The sequence below is a fragment of the Antechinus flavipes genome, chromosome 1, assembly GCF_016432865.1.
Source record: "Antechinus flavipes isolate AdamAnt ecotype Samford, QLD, Australia chromosome 1, AdamAnt_v2, whole genome shotgun sequence".
In the NCBI taxonomy this organism is placed as follows: domain Eukaryota; kingdom Metazoa; phylum Chordata; class Mammalia; order Dasyuromorphia; family Dasyuridae; genus Antechinus; species Antechinus flavipes.
In genome coordinates this window covers 564,538,988-564,554,029 of record NC_067398.1, presented here as the reverse complement: position 1 = coordinate 564,554,029, position 15,042 = coordinate 564,538,988, and the positions used below count along the sequence as shown (strand labels likewise).

The window sequence follows — 15,042 nt, the reverse complement described above, 5'->3', positions numbered from 1 at the left end:
TATATATATATATATAAATACACACACACACACACACACACACACACACACACACACACACATACATATAAAGAGAGATCCAACGGACAAGATCAGGGATTTCCAAACTACTGTCAGAAGGTCAAAACTACTCTACTCTCTGCTTTTGCAAGGTCTATGAGCTAGGAATAGTTGCATAGTTTAAAAATACAATAACTTTTTTTTTAATTTAAAAATGAAAAAAAATTTTAAAACCCCAAAATTTTGCTCACTCTGAGTTGGCATAGTTTGAACTAGATGCCCTTAGAAGATTAAGATGAATATCTTTAATCTTAGGGACCTTACTAACAATAGGTTTATATAAATCCTTCCAACTCTGGCCACATTTAATCATACAGTCACAGCAAAGATAAGGAATGCAAATGACCTACCTGTGCAGGTCTGATAACCACCTCCCTTAACCCTCCCTTCCCACACTGTTTGAAACCTGGAGCTCCCTGCATGTTATGTCTTAGATGGCTCTCTTCCTTTTTCTATACACAGTCTCAGCTGTTTACTTGCTATTAGGAACCACACCTTGTTACTCTTAGGGAGAGATCAAAAATTTTGGAGTATATATAACGATGTTGAAAACAGTTCTTAAAATTTTTTGTGTTATTCTTGTCTATTATAAAGTCAAATCATTTATGGAAAACACTTTTTTTTGGCTCATGCATAGTTTTTTTTTTTTTTTTAATAATAGCTTTTTATTTACAAGTTATATGTATGGGTAATTTTTCAGCATTGACAATTGCCAAACCTTTTGTTCCAATTTTTCCTCTCCTTCCCCCCATCCCCTCCCCAAGATGGCAGGTTGACCAATACATGTTAAATATGTTAAAGTATATATTAAATACAAAATAGGTATACATGCTCAAACAGTTATTTTGCTGTACAAAAAGAATCGGAGTTTGAAATATTGTACAATTAGACTGTGAAGGAAATAAAAAATGCAGATGGACAAAAATAGAGGGATTGGGAATTCTATGTAGTGGTTCATAGTCATCTCCCAGAGTTCTTTTGCTGGGTGTAGCTGGTTCAATTCATTACTGCTCTGTTGGAACTGATTTGGTTCATCTCATTGCTGGAGATAGCCACGTCCATCAGAACTGATCATCATATAGTATTGGAAAACACACTTTTTAAAGGACACATTACAGAATGAGAATAGGACTATCCTGAGCATGCATACTATAAATATTCCAGTGGTAGTCCACAATTACTTATTAGGCACCTCTTATGTGCCATTCTTGAGCTAAGCCCCAAAGACATAAAAAATATTGTGTTTTGATACAATATTTGCCCTCAAGGAGTTGGCATTCTAATGGAGGAAATAACATGCAAATAGCTACTTATAGATGAGATCTATAGCATAAATGTAAGGTAATCTGAGGAAGATTGCAGCTGGATAGATCAGGGAAGACCTGCTGTAGAAGATAGACTTTAGGCTGAGTCTTAGTAAGAGAGGGCAGGTGAGGAGGGATGCAAGCCATGTATGGAGACCAGCCAGTTTAAGGCAGGGAGATCAGCAATGGAATGTTGTATTCAAGGAGCAGCCAAATGGCAGTCAAATGTAAGGCGGCTCAAAAGGAAGGGTCAGTCCAGGATTAGTTTTCAGAACCACTGTGCTCTCCTGCCTAGCCACAAGACAAGGATACTAAAAAACAAAACAACAACAACAAAAAGAACTCAAGGATAGGAACGGAGGAACAGCCAACTAACTGACACAGGAGCGGCAGTAGATAGGAAAAAAAAAACAACTACTTTCTATAGACACACAACTACACAGACAAAGACATAGATATATAAGTACATATATATATACAGATAATTCATTTCTATATACCATAAATGTGATGCTTTAAAGTTTTCAAAGACTTGCATACTTTTTTTTTTAATTTTAGCTTCATAACTGCTCTATGGGATAGGGAACACAGGTATTATTATCTCCATTTTACAGGTGGGAATATTGAGGTTCAAAGGAATTAAATGACTGGCCACAAACCACATAAAGTGGGATTTAAACCTGAGTTTCCCAGACTCTCATGCTCGGAATTCAACATACTATGCCATACTGCCTCTCTATGTTTATACATACATGAGTGTATATATATATATATATGTCTATAACCAACATCTGTAGAGAATAAATATATTCCACCCAGTGGAAAGTTCTAGGTAGAACTAAGACTACCAACTTTTGCCTCCTACACAAATTCTCTCATTAATAGATGCTGGAAAATTATACAGTGGCTATTTGCAAAGCTATAAACGTTAATCAGAAATATATGAAAATGGCTTAACTTCTCCCTCTCAGGTGTGAACCATTACTTAAAACAGTGGGCTCTTGGACAGGGAAGAGGAATACCTGTCTTCCTATACCCTGGCTCCCGAGGCAAGCTAATTAAGAGCTGAGGTTGTTCCCTCCACTCCACACCTTCACGTATTCTAGGGCAATATCCTGTAATGGGAGGAACCAAGAGAATTGGCAGAAGGGCCGGAATCCCAGTTCTGCTACCTTGGAGAAGTTGCTTCCCCTCCCCAAGGTGCTCTTTAAGGTTCCTCCCAGCTCTGAATGCTAGAATCCTATTCAGAAAAGATCTTACCACTCACCCAGCCCACCTCATTATCATCTCCCTCTCACACCCACCAAGTCCCCAGATTTGAGGTCTTTCCCTCTTCTTTGTGGTATACTTTTCTGGTAGAGGGGAGATCTGGGTCAATGATAAGGGGTACATAAGAACAAATCAAAAAGAAAAATCAAGAAGTGACAATCATCTAAGTAGAAAAGGATGTATAAATGACAAGGTCCCATTTCAAATTATACAAAAATCTACCCACTACCACGTTCCCCCACAAGGCCTTCCAAAATCTCAGTGAGCACCACCAAAATCTACACGGTGTGATTGAGGACATCGGTCCGATCCTTTTTACCGAAACCTTTGAGCAGGGACAATTTCCTACATCTGGTTCTTACACCTGCACTCCCCACCCACACTATGAAACCTAGATTCTTACAGCTTATTTTTGGGCACCATATGTATTAAAGTCAGGGCCTCTCTCATGTGTTGTAACTAAGGGGACAGAGGAGAGTCACAGTCAACAAGGCAGCATCTCCCTGAGTCAGGACAAACTAAGTTTAGGCAAGTCTGGAAACAGAGACAGACAACGTAGCATACGAGGCACTTTAAACCTGGAAGGCCCTTGAGGAGAAATCTTACCAACCCCTTTTACAGATGAGGAAGCTGAGCTCCAGAAAGGAAATGCCCAAGACAGGATCAGAATCAGCCCTCAAACTCAAGCCCAAACCCTATGCTTATTACATTTTCCTTCAGTGTATAGTTGGGTCTACCATGATGAGTGACAAAATATTGTAACCAAGGCTATTTGGTTACAATATTTTTTCCAAATCTTTTCCACCATTTGGTTGCAGCATCTGAGACCCCACAGTCAATAACCTTTGGCAGGACTACTTGATATATGATTTCTCCAAAGCTACTAAAGAGACAGCAAAGAGAAAATGTTAGGGAGGGAAATGTTCAACAAGTATGTATGACTCACAACCAGCTAAGCATTAGACTAATTTAGCCTAACCAGGCACTACATTCCTAGAAATGTCTTTTCCAAGAAAATCAAGAGGTGGGAAATCACATTACAATTTTGGCGCAGACCTGTTTATGTGTCTCAGAGCAGGGTATTTCCAGGGAAGACTGTGACATAAGAACAAACAGTGATCATTAAATCCCCTCTCCTCCACCCTGGGAAAAACCCCAGACCTCAAATCATTATTACAACTTAATTCAAATTTGAAGCAGAAGCACCGACTGACAGCACAATGTCTGCCACAAGCTGTTTCAATAAATACAAGTTTCCCCTTTTTCCCACTCATTTGATTGGCAGTCCACTTCCAGGGCAACGTGAAATCTTGCAGAAAAAGCAGTGCTTGCGTGAAAGAGGACCCCAGGTCCGCCAGAAGGAAATGTTTCTATATTTATCTGCACAAGTCCCAAGAAGGGAAGAACAGAAAAAATTAACCGAATAAATTCAGATAAAACACATATAAATCTTCTATCACTTAATTTTTTAAAGTTTAATTTTAATTTTTAAAGTTCATTTTATTTTGTTAAGAATATTTTCTAGGAAAAAAAAAACAAAAAAATTTTAAAGTCTATTTAAAGTCCCTATTAAAGACTCCAAGATTAAAGTCTATAACATATAAACTGGATTTTATGTAAAATTAAGAGAGTTAATAAATATAGCTTACAAATAATTTAACTTTTTTGTTCAATTAAAATCACAAACTTTGGAATAAATTTGACAAAAGTGTTCTTACTCTTCACTTTCCATCGATATATATAATATACATATATAAATGTATCTATATATAAATACATATACACATACCCCCAACTCTTTTATGAAGTTCAGTTCGATATCACTAATTGCCTATTCAATATTTCAAACAAAATATCCCCACATACATCTCAAATGCATCATGTCCAAAACTGCACTCAAAAACCACACAACACCCTTCTTGCCCAGGAGAACACTTTTCAATCACTCAAATTCACAACTTCAGAGCCAATCTCAGCTCTTTGCTCTCCCTCCACATATTCAATCAGTTAGCTAAGTCTTGATGCTTTTCACCCTACAATATCTTTCCCATCAGTCACGTTTTTCCCCCATTCACAGATCTACTGCTCCCATTTTGGTCCTTAACCCCTCTCACTTGGATTACTGAAATAACATCCTATTTGGTCTCTTTGATTGACCCTCCAATCCATTTTTTTTCCCACAGCTACTTAAGGAACATTCCAAAAATAGGATCTGACTATGCCAATCTGCTACTCAATAAACTTCAGTAGCTCCCTATTACCGGAACCAAATAGGAAATACATTGCAACTTAACTCCTCCAACCTATCTGCCCAACATTCTAGATCATTTTACTTTGTATGTCCTCTAGTCAAGTCAAAGTGGTCTTTTTGCTGTTCCTATTAGTCAACAAGTATTTATTAAGCATTTACAATGTACCAGGCAACAGGTATTTATTAAGCACTTATCATACACCAGAGACGTGCTAAGTCTCACATACTCAAGAGTCCTTCAAGCAGAAAGTATAAAAGGATTTTAACATTTCATTTTGGGATTGAGATTGAAGAGATAGTCATTCTGACTGCTCTTGATATCTGGCAGTTGCTTTTTATTATTTTTTTGTTTTGTTTTGCTTTTATCATGGTCATTCTCGTTCTTAATTTTTCTTAATATGTATTAAACATGAATAAATTGTATATGAAAAAATGTACATCTGTTATTAATGGTTTGTTTTTTAAAGCATCCATTTAACTTAACACAGTAGTAACAAAACCATCCTGTTTTTATCTGTCTCTTTCTAAGCTTCCTTCAACTCTTTACTCTGTATTTTTAAATGTTTCATTTTATTTCTTTTCTTCTTGTTGTGTGGCATTACTATCACTACCCAACGCTCCCTCCCTCTTCCTAGCACTTCTACTTCCTAATGACTTTCTCCACTCCCCTGCCAGCCAAGGAAGAAACCTCCCTTATAACAAAGAAGAGCAAGTAAACAAAATAAATCCACCCTTCCTATCTGACAATGGATGCCTCACTTGGGGCAGCAAGGCAACACAGTGGATAGAATGCTGGGCTTGAAGTCAAGAAAACACTTCTTCCTAAATTCAAACCTTGTCTCACACACTAAGGGTCTATATTATCCTGGGCAAATTACTCAATTATGCATGCCTCAGTTTCCCCATCTGTAAAATTAACTGAAGAAGGGAAACCACTGGAGTTGGAGATGACAGAAATGAGTGAACAACCACCAAATCCATCAGCTCTTTCCCAAAAGTCAGGAGAGGTAACCATCAATCCTCTAAAGATACAATTTAACTTGCATTCACAAGTTTTTGGAATTTGTTCCAAATTCCAAAGTTGTTCAATGCTGTTTAGTCACTATGTAAATAATTCTCTTGGTCTATTTATTTGCTCCCAATTAAGGCATATTCATTTACCATTCTTGGTTCAGCCATTCCCCAATGAATTTCCTTCCAGTTATATCTTATAAACAATACTGCTGTAAAAAACACAGTGGGAGTGCATTTAACATAGGGACTTTTCTTTCTACTGCTGACCATTGGGTGTTAAATTCATTTTTAGCATTTTTATCATGAACTTGGTTAGATGCAGATGATACAAGGCAGAACATCATACTGGATACTGTTGTTGTTTGCACCTTATTTTTGAAGAGGACCAAAGACATCATAAGGTGATGTTTTGACTTCTGCATGAAATTAGATTTAAGTGAGAAAAGGACTCTGCAAGTCCTAGTCCTCCCTGAATACTCCACATATCCCATACACTAGGCACTACTTATTGAAGTGAAAGACACAAAGACAAATTTAATTAATATCTGTAAGACAAAGTCCCTACCCTGATGGACTTTATAATCTAACCTAATAGATAATAAATTGAAATAAACTTATCAGAAATACTTCGTATTACCAACCACAATTGCTATTATATTTTAAATACAATCTGTCTATATTATTGGAACCCAAATCAAGGATAGGGAAAAGAAAAAGAAAAAGAAGACCCTGAAAAACTTAGAAATCTTTGAAGCCTAGTGCTAAATGTTACAAGTATACTAAGGTTACATACTTCATATTCTGAGTTGAATCAAATTTCCTTAGACTACATAGAGAAAACCCCCTTTCTAATGTTTAAATATAAAATATTTAATGTTTATAATATAATGTTTAAATATAAAAACAATGTTTAAATATCATTGTGCAGCATGTATTTATGACATATTGGAAAATTCTGACATATTAATGTAGCTAAATCTAATATCTGGGGCCTAATAATGATGATGATGATAGTATTTTTACAAGACTTACAAAGCACTATGTAAGTGCCTTACAAATATGATTTCATTTGATCCTCATGCTATTACTATCTTCATGTTAAAGTTTAGGAAACTGAAGGAAAAAGATTTTAAATGCTGAACCTGAATTTGAACTTAGCTCTTTAACTTTAAGCAAAGTACTGTATCCACTGTACCACCTGATTGGACAGAGCACTGCATAAGGAACAAAGAAAAACGCCTTGAGTTCAAATCCTGTCTCAGATACTTACTAGCTATGAGACCTTTTAAAAAATAATATAATTTTTTTTGTCTCTCTCAGCTTCCTAATCTGTAAAATGGGAATAATAAAAAGCCTCTCCCTTACAGTGACAGTGTGAGGATCAAATGAAGATTCACTGACATACAAACATATAAACATGCTATCTATGTTATGTACAAGTTTTGTTGTTTATATATACATATATGTTTATATATAATATATATCAGTATATATGTGTGTATATAAAACACAGCACTTCTTGAATAATTAACAAATGTTATTTCCTTATAAATATAACCTTTGATTATATTGGAAAAGGAAATATCTTTTTTTCTACTTAATTTTTTCCTACAATTATATATAAAGACCGTTGTCAATATTCATTTTAATAAAATTTTGAGTTCCAGATTTTTCTCCCTCCTTTTCTCTTCCCCTTCTTCAAGATAGCAAGCAATCTGGTAGAGGTTATGCATGCAGTCATGTTAAAAATATGTCCACAATTCTCACCCCCTCTACCCCAATCTTTCCAACATTATGCAATACACATGGGAGACACTGGCACAGGACCGCCCAGCATGGAGTGCCCTCAACATGCTCTATGAACAAAGCAGAATTAAATTAGCCCAGAAGCAATGCGAGAAGCACAAAGTTAGAGCAGCCACTTCCTATGTTTATAAGGACAATTTATGTCTAACCTGGGGCAGAGCTTTCCAAGCTCACACTGATCTGATCAGCCACAGTCTGACAGATACACTGTAACTCAACTCTACCAGGGGATATGATTTTGGTCTCTGAGAACAATCCCTTACATGACTGACTACCTAGTTAGAAAATGGGAATCAGCTATCAATTCATTCTTCAGTTCATCTCCTTAACTGGGAGGTGTTCCTGTAGCATTCTTCCTCCCTTGTCCTCTCCTCCCCTCCACTCCCCCAACCTGGGTTTATGAGGTTATTTAACTCTGAGAACTTGAACTTTCACATTTCCTGATTCTGAACAACAAAATATTGGCAGTAGTGAGGTAAAACTCTCAAGTCTTTCTGTTATGTCATCGGGGGTTTCTGCATTTTAAGCTGTTGGAAAGACGTGAGGAAATGATTGGGGACTCAGGCAAAAATACAGACTTAAGTGACATTTAGATAATTAATCACCCTCCCTAGCAGCAAACAGCAGCTGAAAAGGCAGCTAAAATACAACATTAAACAAATCTTCAAAGGTCAAATTATGTTGTACCCAGTCTAATAAGTCTCCTTTGATCTAAGGTTTCTTAGAATGCTGGGAGATGAGGAAAAGTTAAGGTGAGAAGAAATGAGATTATCAGATGACATCCAAAGCTCAAAATCATTACTCTGTCATCTCATTCCCATTTGAAAGCAGAGAGTAAGAAGAATTTTGGTATTTCGTTTTGGGATTGGGACTGAAGAGACTGACAATTTGATAACAATATAGAAAAATGAAGAATCAGACTAAGGAATAGATGTCAATGTGGAATAGCCTATTTCTAATCATTAGAAAAATATGCTGTATCTTTATGCAACCACTTTTTACAACTTATGGGAAAGCTATTTATCAGTTTTTATAGATATGCTTTGATGTGTACATTATATATAATCATCAATGTTATGTGGATTGTACTAATAATTACAAAGGGAATGATGTCATTCATCCAACAGATTCAGAGTGTATTATCAGCTGCTACATGGTACAATGGATAAGGTAATGGACTTGGGAGTCAAAAAAAAGTGGCTCTGGGACTCTGGGAAAGTTTATTCAGCCTCAGTTTCCTATTCTGAAAATAGGTATAATCATAGTGCCTGCCTGGGTCAAATGAAATGAGAGATTTAAATAAAATGCTTTTCAAGTTTTAAAACACTATCATTCCAGTTATTATTCATATTAGTATTATTAACTGAAATCACAGAGATGAATTTGTTCAGTCACTTCCAACTCTTCCTGATTCCATTTGGGGTTTTCTTGGCAAAGATACTAGTGTTGTTTGCCATTTCTTTCTCCAGGTCATTTTACAGATGAGAAAACTGAGGAAAACAGGATTAAGTGACTTGCTTAGGATCACACAGTTGGTAACTGAGGCAGGATTATTTTTTTTTAATATGATAAAATTTTATTTTCAAATATAAACAACATTCTTAATTCATGAGCCTTATAAAAGCAGGCAGGCCACATCTGGCCTGCAGGCCATAGTTGCTAACTCCTAACAAAAGCATTAAAATAAAGTTTATCCTTTGAGATTAAACATTTATTTGGGATATAAAAAAACTCAGTGTATTTCATAAGCTGTATGTGAACACTACCAGGCAAATACATAGCAAAGTAATAATATAATTTTAAATTAAATTAAACTGGATTACGGCAAATGAAAAGATCAATAAACAGAAACTGAATGCCTGAAAAAATGAAAAATAAAAAGTTCTCAGAGAGCAGATGATGAAACATAGCTCCCTTCACTTGACAGACTATATACAATCAAAAGTGGTTATTCTCTTGGATGTTTTTGCTTCATTGCTTTCTTTGCCACAAGTTAAGAGTCAAAGGAGAGCAGTTGGGGGTGAAAGACTGTCAAAAACAAAAGATTTCAATAAAACATGTTCAAAAACTGATCACAATAGTGTATCTATAAGAAGGAAAAATGAAACAGTTGTAGAATATTGTTTTATTTATAAAAAGCTAGAGTGTGCATGATTTCACTTGGATTACTAATGGCTTAAAAATTCAAATTTTAACCAAGTATGCTTTAGTATTATTTTCCAAATGATTAATATGAAAGTCACCTCTTCTCCATTAGATAAATTATGTTCTTTCCTTTCTTCCCAACTGAAACAGTCAAAAGGAAGACAATAGATTGGTTGTACCAATCAGCTGTTCAGTTGTTTTCTCTGAACATCCTTCCTGCAAACAAACCCTATATGAGTGTTTGCTATAAACCACACCATCTACCATGACTTAAGACCCTAATGTGAACTCTCATCCCTCCAGTATAGTGAAATTATGCAGGAAGGCAGGCAATCAGATACAGCATGACCCCTTTAGAAACTGATGTATAGATGAATATGTATGGGCAGGAAATAACTCACATCCAATAAAAGAACCATATAGGATTGTCAATTTGGGGATATGCTTATGTTTCAGGACCGTGATCTGACAAATAGCATATCTGAACCCATGTAACAAACCAAATTCACATACTAGCCTTACATGTTCATCATCACTGAATAAACTGTCTCACATATGTGTATTCTCCTGGTGACTGATACTGGCCCCCTCCTTCAAGGGCTGAAATTTGTTTTCTTTAACCATTTTTGATCAAAATCTTTCTAAAATTTATCACACACCCCCTGCCTTATCTGAATACTCTGAAGAGAACGTTGTCTTTTCCTGCTGACACAGATGCATCATGATAAGTGCCAAATTGCCAAGGTCTGAGATAGCAGTGGTTCCTGAGATGGAGCGGGCAGTCCTTCCAAAGTTCAGGCCACTTGACAGATGGGGACTCTGCCAAAGATTGCACAATGAAAATCAGAGAAATAGGTTCATGAGCATGGTAGAATCTCTTGAGATTAGAGAAATACTACCCAGCTAAAAATAGTCACCAAAAACATCGGCCAGAGCTGCTATGATCTTCAGAGAAACCCAGAGCTGTACTTCCTTCCGTACATAGCATGCCCTTTCAACCACTTCTGTTTCTCAGCACAGCTAGTTACCAGGGAAGTTCTGAAATCCTTCCTCCCTTCTTATGTGCTTATGTGCACTATGGGATTATGAGTTCTGATCAGTGACTGGAGTCCCTCTTTTACAATGGGAGATGGCAGAGAATAGGACACCTTCACTGCCAGAGTCAAGTTAGGAGTGAAAATGGGCCAACAGGTCACATTCTCCTGCTACTTTCTTCAACCTGCCCATGCTTCCTCTCTCTCTCTCTCTGGCTACAATGCAATTCTGGTCACTCTTCTCTAAAATATGTATGTGTTTATAGAAATAGCATAGCACCCTGAATAGAGCTGGCCCTGGAGCTGGGAACTGTTCCAGCTCTGTGACCCTGAACAAATTCTCAATGCTCCAGGCAATCTCTAAGACTACTGAGAAGTTATCATTTGAACTGGTTAAAGCTTCCTCATTGAGGAGATCCCTATAACCTTCATAAGTATGATCCCCATCCCAATATAGGTTGTATATCAGAGACATACAGACATACACAGACAGACACACTGCCAGCTCAAAAAGTCCATGAGTTACTGTCCAATTTGTGGCCTCTTTATGCCAAGAGCTTCGCTGAAAGAGTAAAATCAAGGCTGACAGACATGAAAGTATTTGATAATCTTGAGAAACAATTGTATCCACAGAAAACATAGAAATTAGGATATTAAAATTAGTATAATTACTATTGATACTTTAGATTCATGTAATACCTTTACCTTCAACAGGCTCAAATGACTTATTTCATTTGTTATCTCAATATCTCTATAACCTGGGTACAGGTAGATGTTATAAACTATTTTCACAACAGAGAAACTAAAGCAGAGAAAAATTAAGTGGCTTAGCTGTGGTCAGAGTGCTGAAAAGAAAAAGAGAACTGGGATAAAGAACTATTCACAGGATTCTCAGAGAGAAAATCAGCAATATAAGTTGAGTTTTTCCTTTAAGAACAATACAATAAAGGGCAGCTAGACAGCATAGCAGATAGAGGACCGGCCCTAGAGTCAGGAGATCCAGAATTCAAATTGGACCTCACAATTCCAATAGACTTGTGATGGAGAGAGTCCTCTGCCTCCAGAGAAAGGACTATGGAGATTGAATGTGGATCACAACATAGTTTTCCATTTTCATTGTTATTGTTGTTTGTTTGCTGTTTTTTTCTCTCAATTTTTTTTCTTTTGATCTGATTTTTCTTGCACAGCATGATATATGTGAAAATATATTTAGAAGAATTGCACATGTATAACTTATATTGGATTACCTGCTGTCCTGGGGAGGAGAAGAAGGAGAGAGAAAATTTTGGAATACTAGGTTTTGCAAGGGTGGATGTTGAAAACTGATTTTTGCATGTATTTTGAAAAACAAAAAGTTATTATTATGAGAGACACACAGACACATGGGGAAATAAAACAAAACCAAATTGGACTTCAGATACGTGACACTAGCTATGTGACTCTGAACAAGACACTTAACCCTGACTGCCTCAACAATAAACAAACAAACAAAAATATTGAATGAATGAAGGCATGAAATAATTGATTGATTAAAGAACAGGATATCAACTGAACAAGTATGGTTACATGGTTCGGTTTGAATGTGTTATTCTTTTAAAAATAATTATCTCAAATCTTCCATGAGACAGTCAAGCTGTATCTGGAATGCTCAACTAAGTCAAAAAAGGACATGTGAGTTCTAATCCTAACTTCAATGTGCTATCCTGTTGTGTAACCTCCAGCAAATCTTTTTCCCTGCAATAACAAAAACAACAACAATAATTTCTATAGCACTTAAACTATGTGCTATGCAATTCTTCTCTCATTTGAATCATCACAACAACCCTGAGAAATAGGTGTGATTATTATCCTCATATCCCTAGGGGTACACAGCTATTTAAATTGGATCTTCCTGACTCCAACCCTGATGTTCCATCCATCTGCCATCTAAGTGACTTTATATGAATAATCTGTAAGATCCTCTCAGCTTTTAATAGCTTCTTACTGCCCTGGTATTTTATTTAGTTTTTAATATCATAAAATAGCAAGAAAAACTTACAAGTTCTGAGAAGGGGAATCAGCGGCAGGAATACATAGGTACTTAACTCCCTGTAGAATAGAAAAAAATATTGTTACCCCAAATGTAAAATACTCCCACACACACACATACCCACATTACCCCACACACACACCCACACACCCACATCCAATTTAAAGGAACCTCTTGCTAAGGTCAAAAAAAAAAAAAAAAAAAGGAAAAAAGAGAAGTTTTTCATGAGCATTTTGTTGCCAAGAAACCATCCAAATTAGCACTTTTTTTTTTTTTTTACATATTCCTGGTTATTTTCCACAACTATAAAAACAAATGCTCTTATGCCATCATGTAAACATTCAAAATGTTTTTAGGCCAAATCCATATACTGCACCAAAAAGTAAAATGCTGAGTGGTTTCTAATTAAGTTTCAAACTCCCTCAATGCCACTTTGCATTATGTCCATCCCATTTAGGATTCAAAATTATCCAAAACAAAAAAGATTGCTAGCAAAATGTTTTAAGCCTTAAATTAAAGGATTGTTACTATGTTATATTGCTCTTTGCTAATGAACATCAATTTTAATGGATTCTACAACCAAAACTGGTTTTGCTTAATTTGTTAACTTTTAAATATTTAATCATGCTTTTGGTACCAAATCAGTGGTTCATTTATAACTTGTGCATTTTGAGGGAAAAGTCCCCTTGCTATTCCTGCTTCACCGTTATGTCCCTTCGAAGCCAGACTGCACATCTCTGAGGACAAGTGGGGATTACCCTGCTTCCTTCAAAGAGATTTAAAATAGCTCCTAAAATGAGTTCTGAACATACAAAATAAATATCTGGGTTGCCAAAGCATCCATTCCTACAGCTGTGCTCAGAAGATAGGGCTTTTAGAAAAGCTAGGAAGGAGCCTTGCAAAGTCTTAAAAGCAAAACTATGCTGATTGAGCTCTCAGAAGGACCCCTAACACCTCCCATATAATATTCAGTACAGAAAATAAAAGTGATCATCAAGAAATAGGAAAAGTTATCATCATGAAGCTACCGAGATAATTTGTGAATAAAGGAAATATAAATAAAGCCCAATGGTTTATTGCCTTGGTCACATTACAGGTATGGGAATGATTCCTGCTTCAGGAGAAAGATGCCATTCTGTAAAGTCCTCTGCCTCGAACAAACAAGATATTTCAACAAGAAGTCCTTTGCTTCCCTGCTTCATACAATGACATTTCACCATGCTATTTAATCAGTTTCTGATCAGCACCAATTGAACACTATCTCTTCAAGGATTCTTTGCTACATTTTCCCTAAAGTATTCCTTTCTGTCTGCTTCTCCCTAATTTTGAGAAGTCAAGAAAAAGTTTTTCCTGCAGTATCTTCCTTTCTTATACATTATTTCCTGCTTTGCAAGAGCAAACAGCTATATAGCAGAGGGTTTCCCTGTGGGTTTTATGAAGTTTAGTTTCAGAGGAAATGTGTGTCTGAAATTCCAACACATCTCCAACCTTACTGATAGTAGGGCAGTAAGTAAACTAGAGTCAGAATGGCAGCCTCATTCTCCCAGAATGAAAATACTAAAGCCACAAACCTGAAACTTGAAAGGAAAGGAAATCCTGAATGAAAACATTACCTTTTAAACATTTGTTTTCTTTCTCCCTTCTCTCTTAGAAACATACAGGCATATAAACAACGACACCTTCTTCTAATTTTCACAATAATGTCTCAATTAAAGGTATCTTGCTATTACCTTGAATGACAGGGTAATCAGAATAATCTAATTTAAAATACTGTACTCTTCAGTCTGTGTTTAATTTAAACCTTCTGAGGAAAGAGGATAGTAACTCAAGTAGATATGGAATGTCTTCTTGGCCAAATACCTAAACTCCCTGTTAGGAGGAAAGATGATACAACTCATTCTTATTGAAAAAAACTAGCAGTTATCAAGGTGGACAGAATTTGGAATCATTTTATTGGAGGTAACAAGAGCAGTTATTATTGTCATCATTTACTATTTTACTTTTTGCTTTTTCTATGAGGTAGGAAGTATATAATTATCTCCATTTTTGTGATCATGAAATACTATACACAACATTTAGGACTGCTAAAAATTAGGATTGAAAAAATTTCCCAAGGATTATTCATCCCTA

General features: G+C 36.1%; 1 protein-coding gene across 4 annotated transcripts in view; it reads right to left on the bottom strand.

Moving 5' to 3' along the window:
• Nucleotides 1-15,042, bottom strand: part of DUSP22 (dual specificity phosphatase 22) — a 73,027-nt gene that overhangs the window by 9,855 nt on the left and 48,130 nt on the right. For all 4 annotated transcript variants that reach the window (XM_051970778.1, XM_051970777.1, XM_051970776.1 and 1 more), the window contains exon 4: nt 12,922-12,971. In XM_051970778.1, coding sequence (XP_051826738.1) covers nt 12,922-12,971 — 50 coding nt within the window. The remainder of the gene's footprint in view (nt 1-12,921; nt 12,972-15,042) is intronic.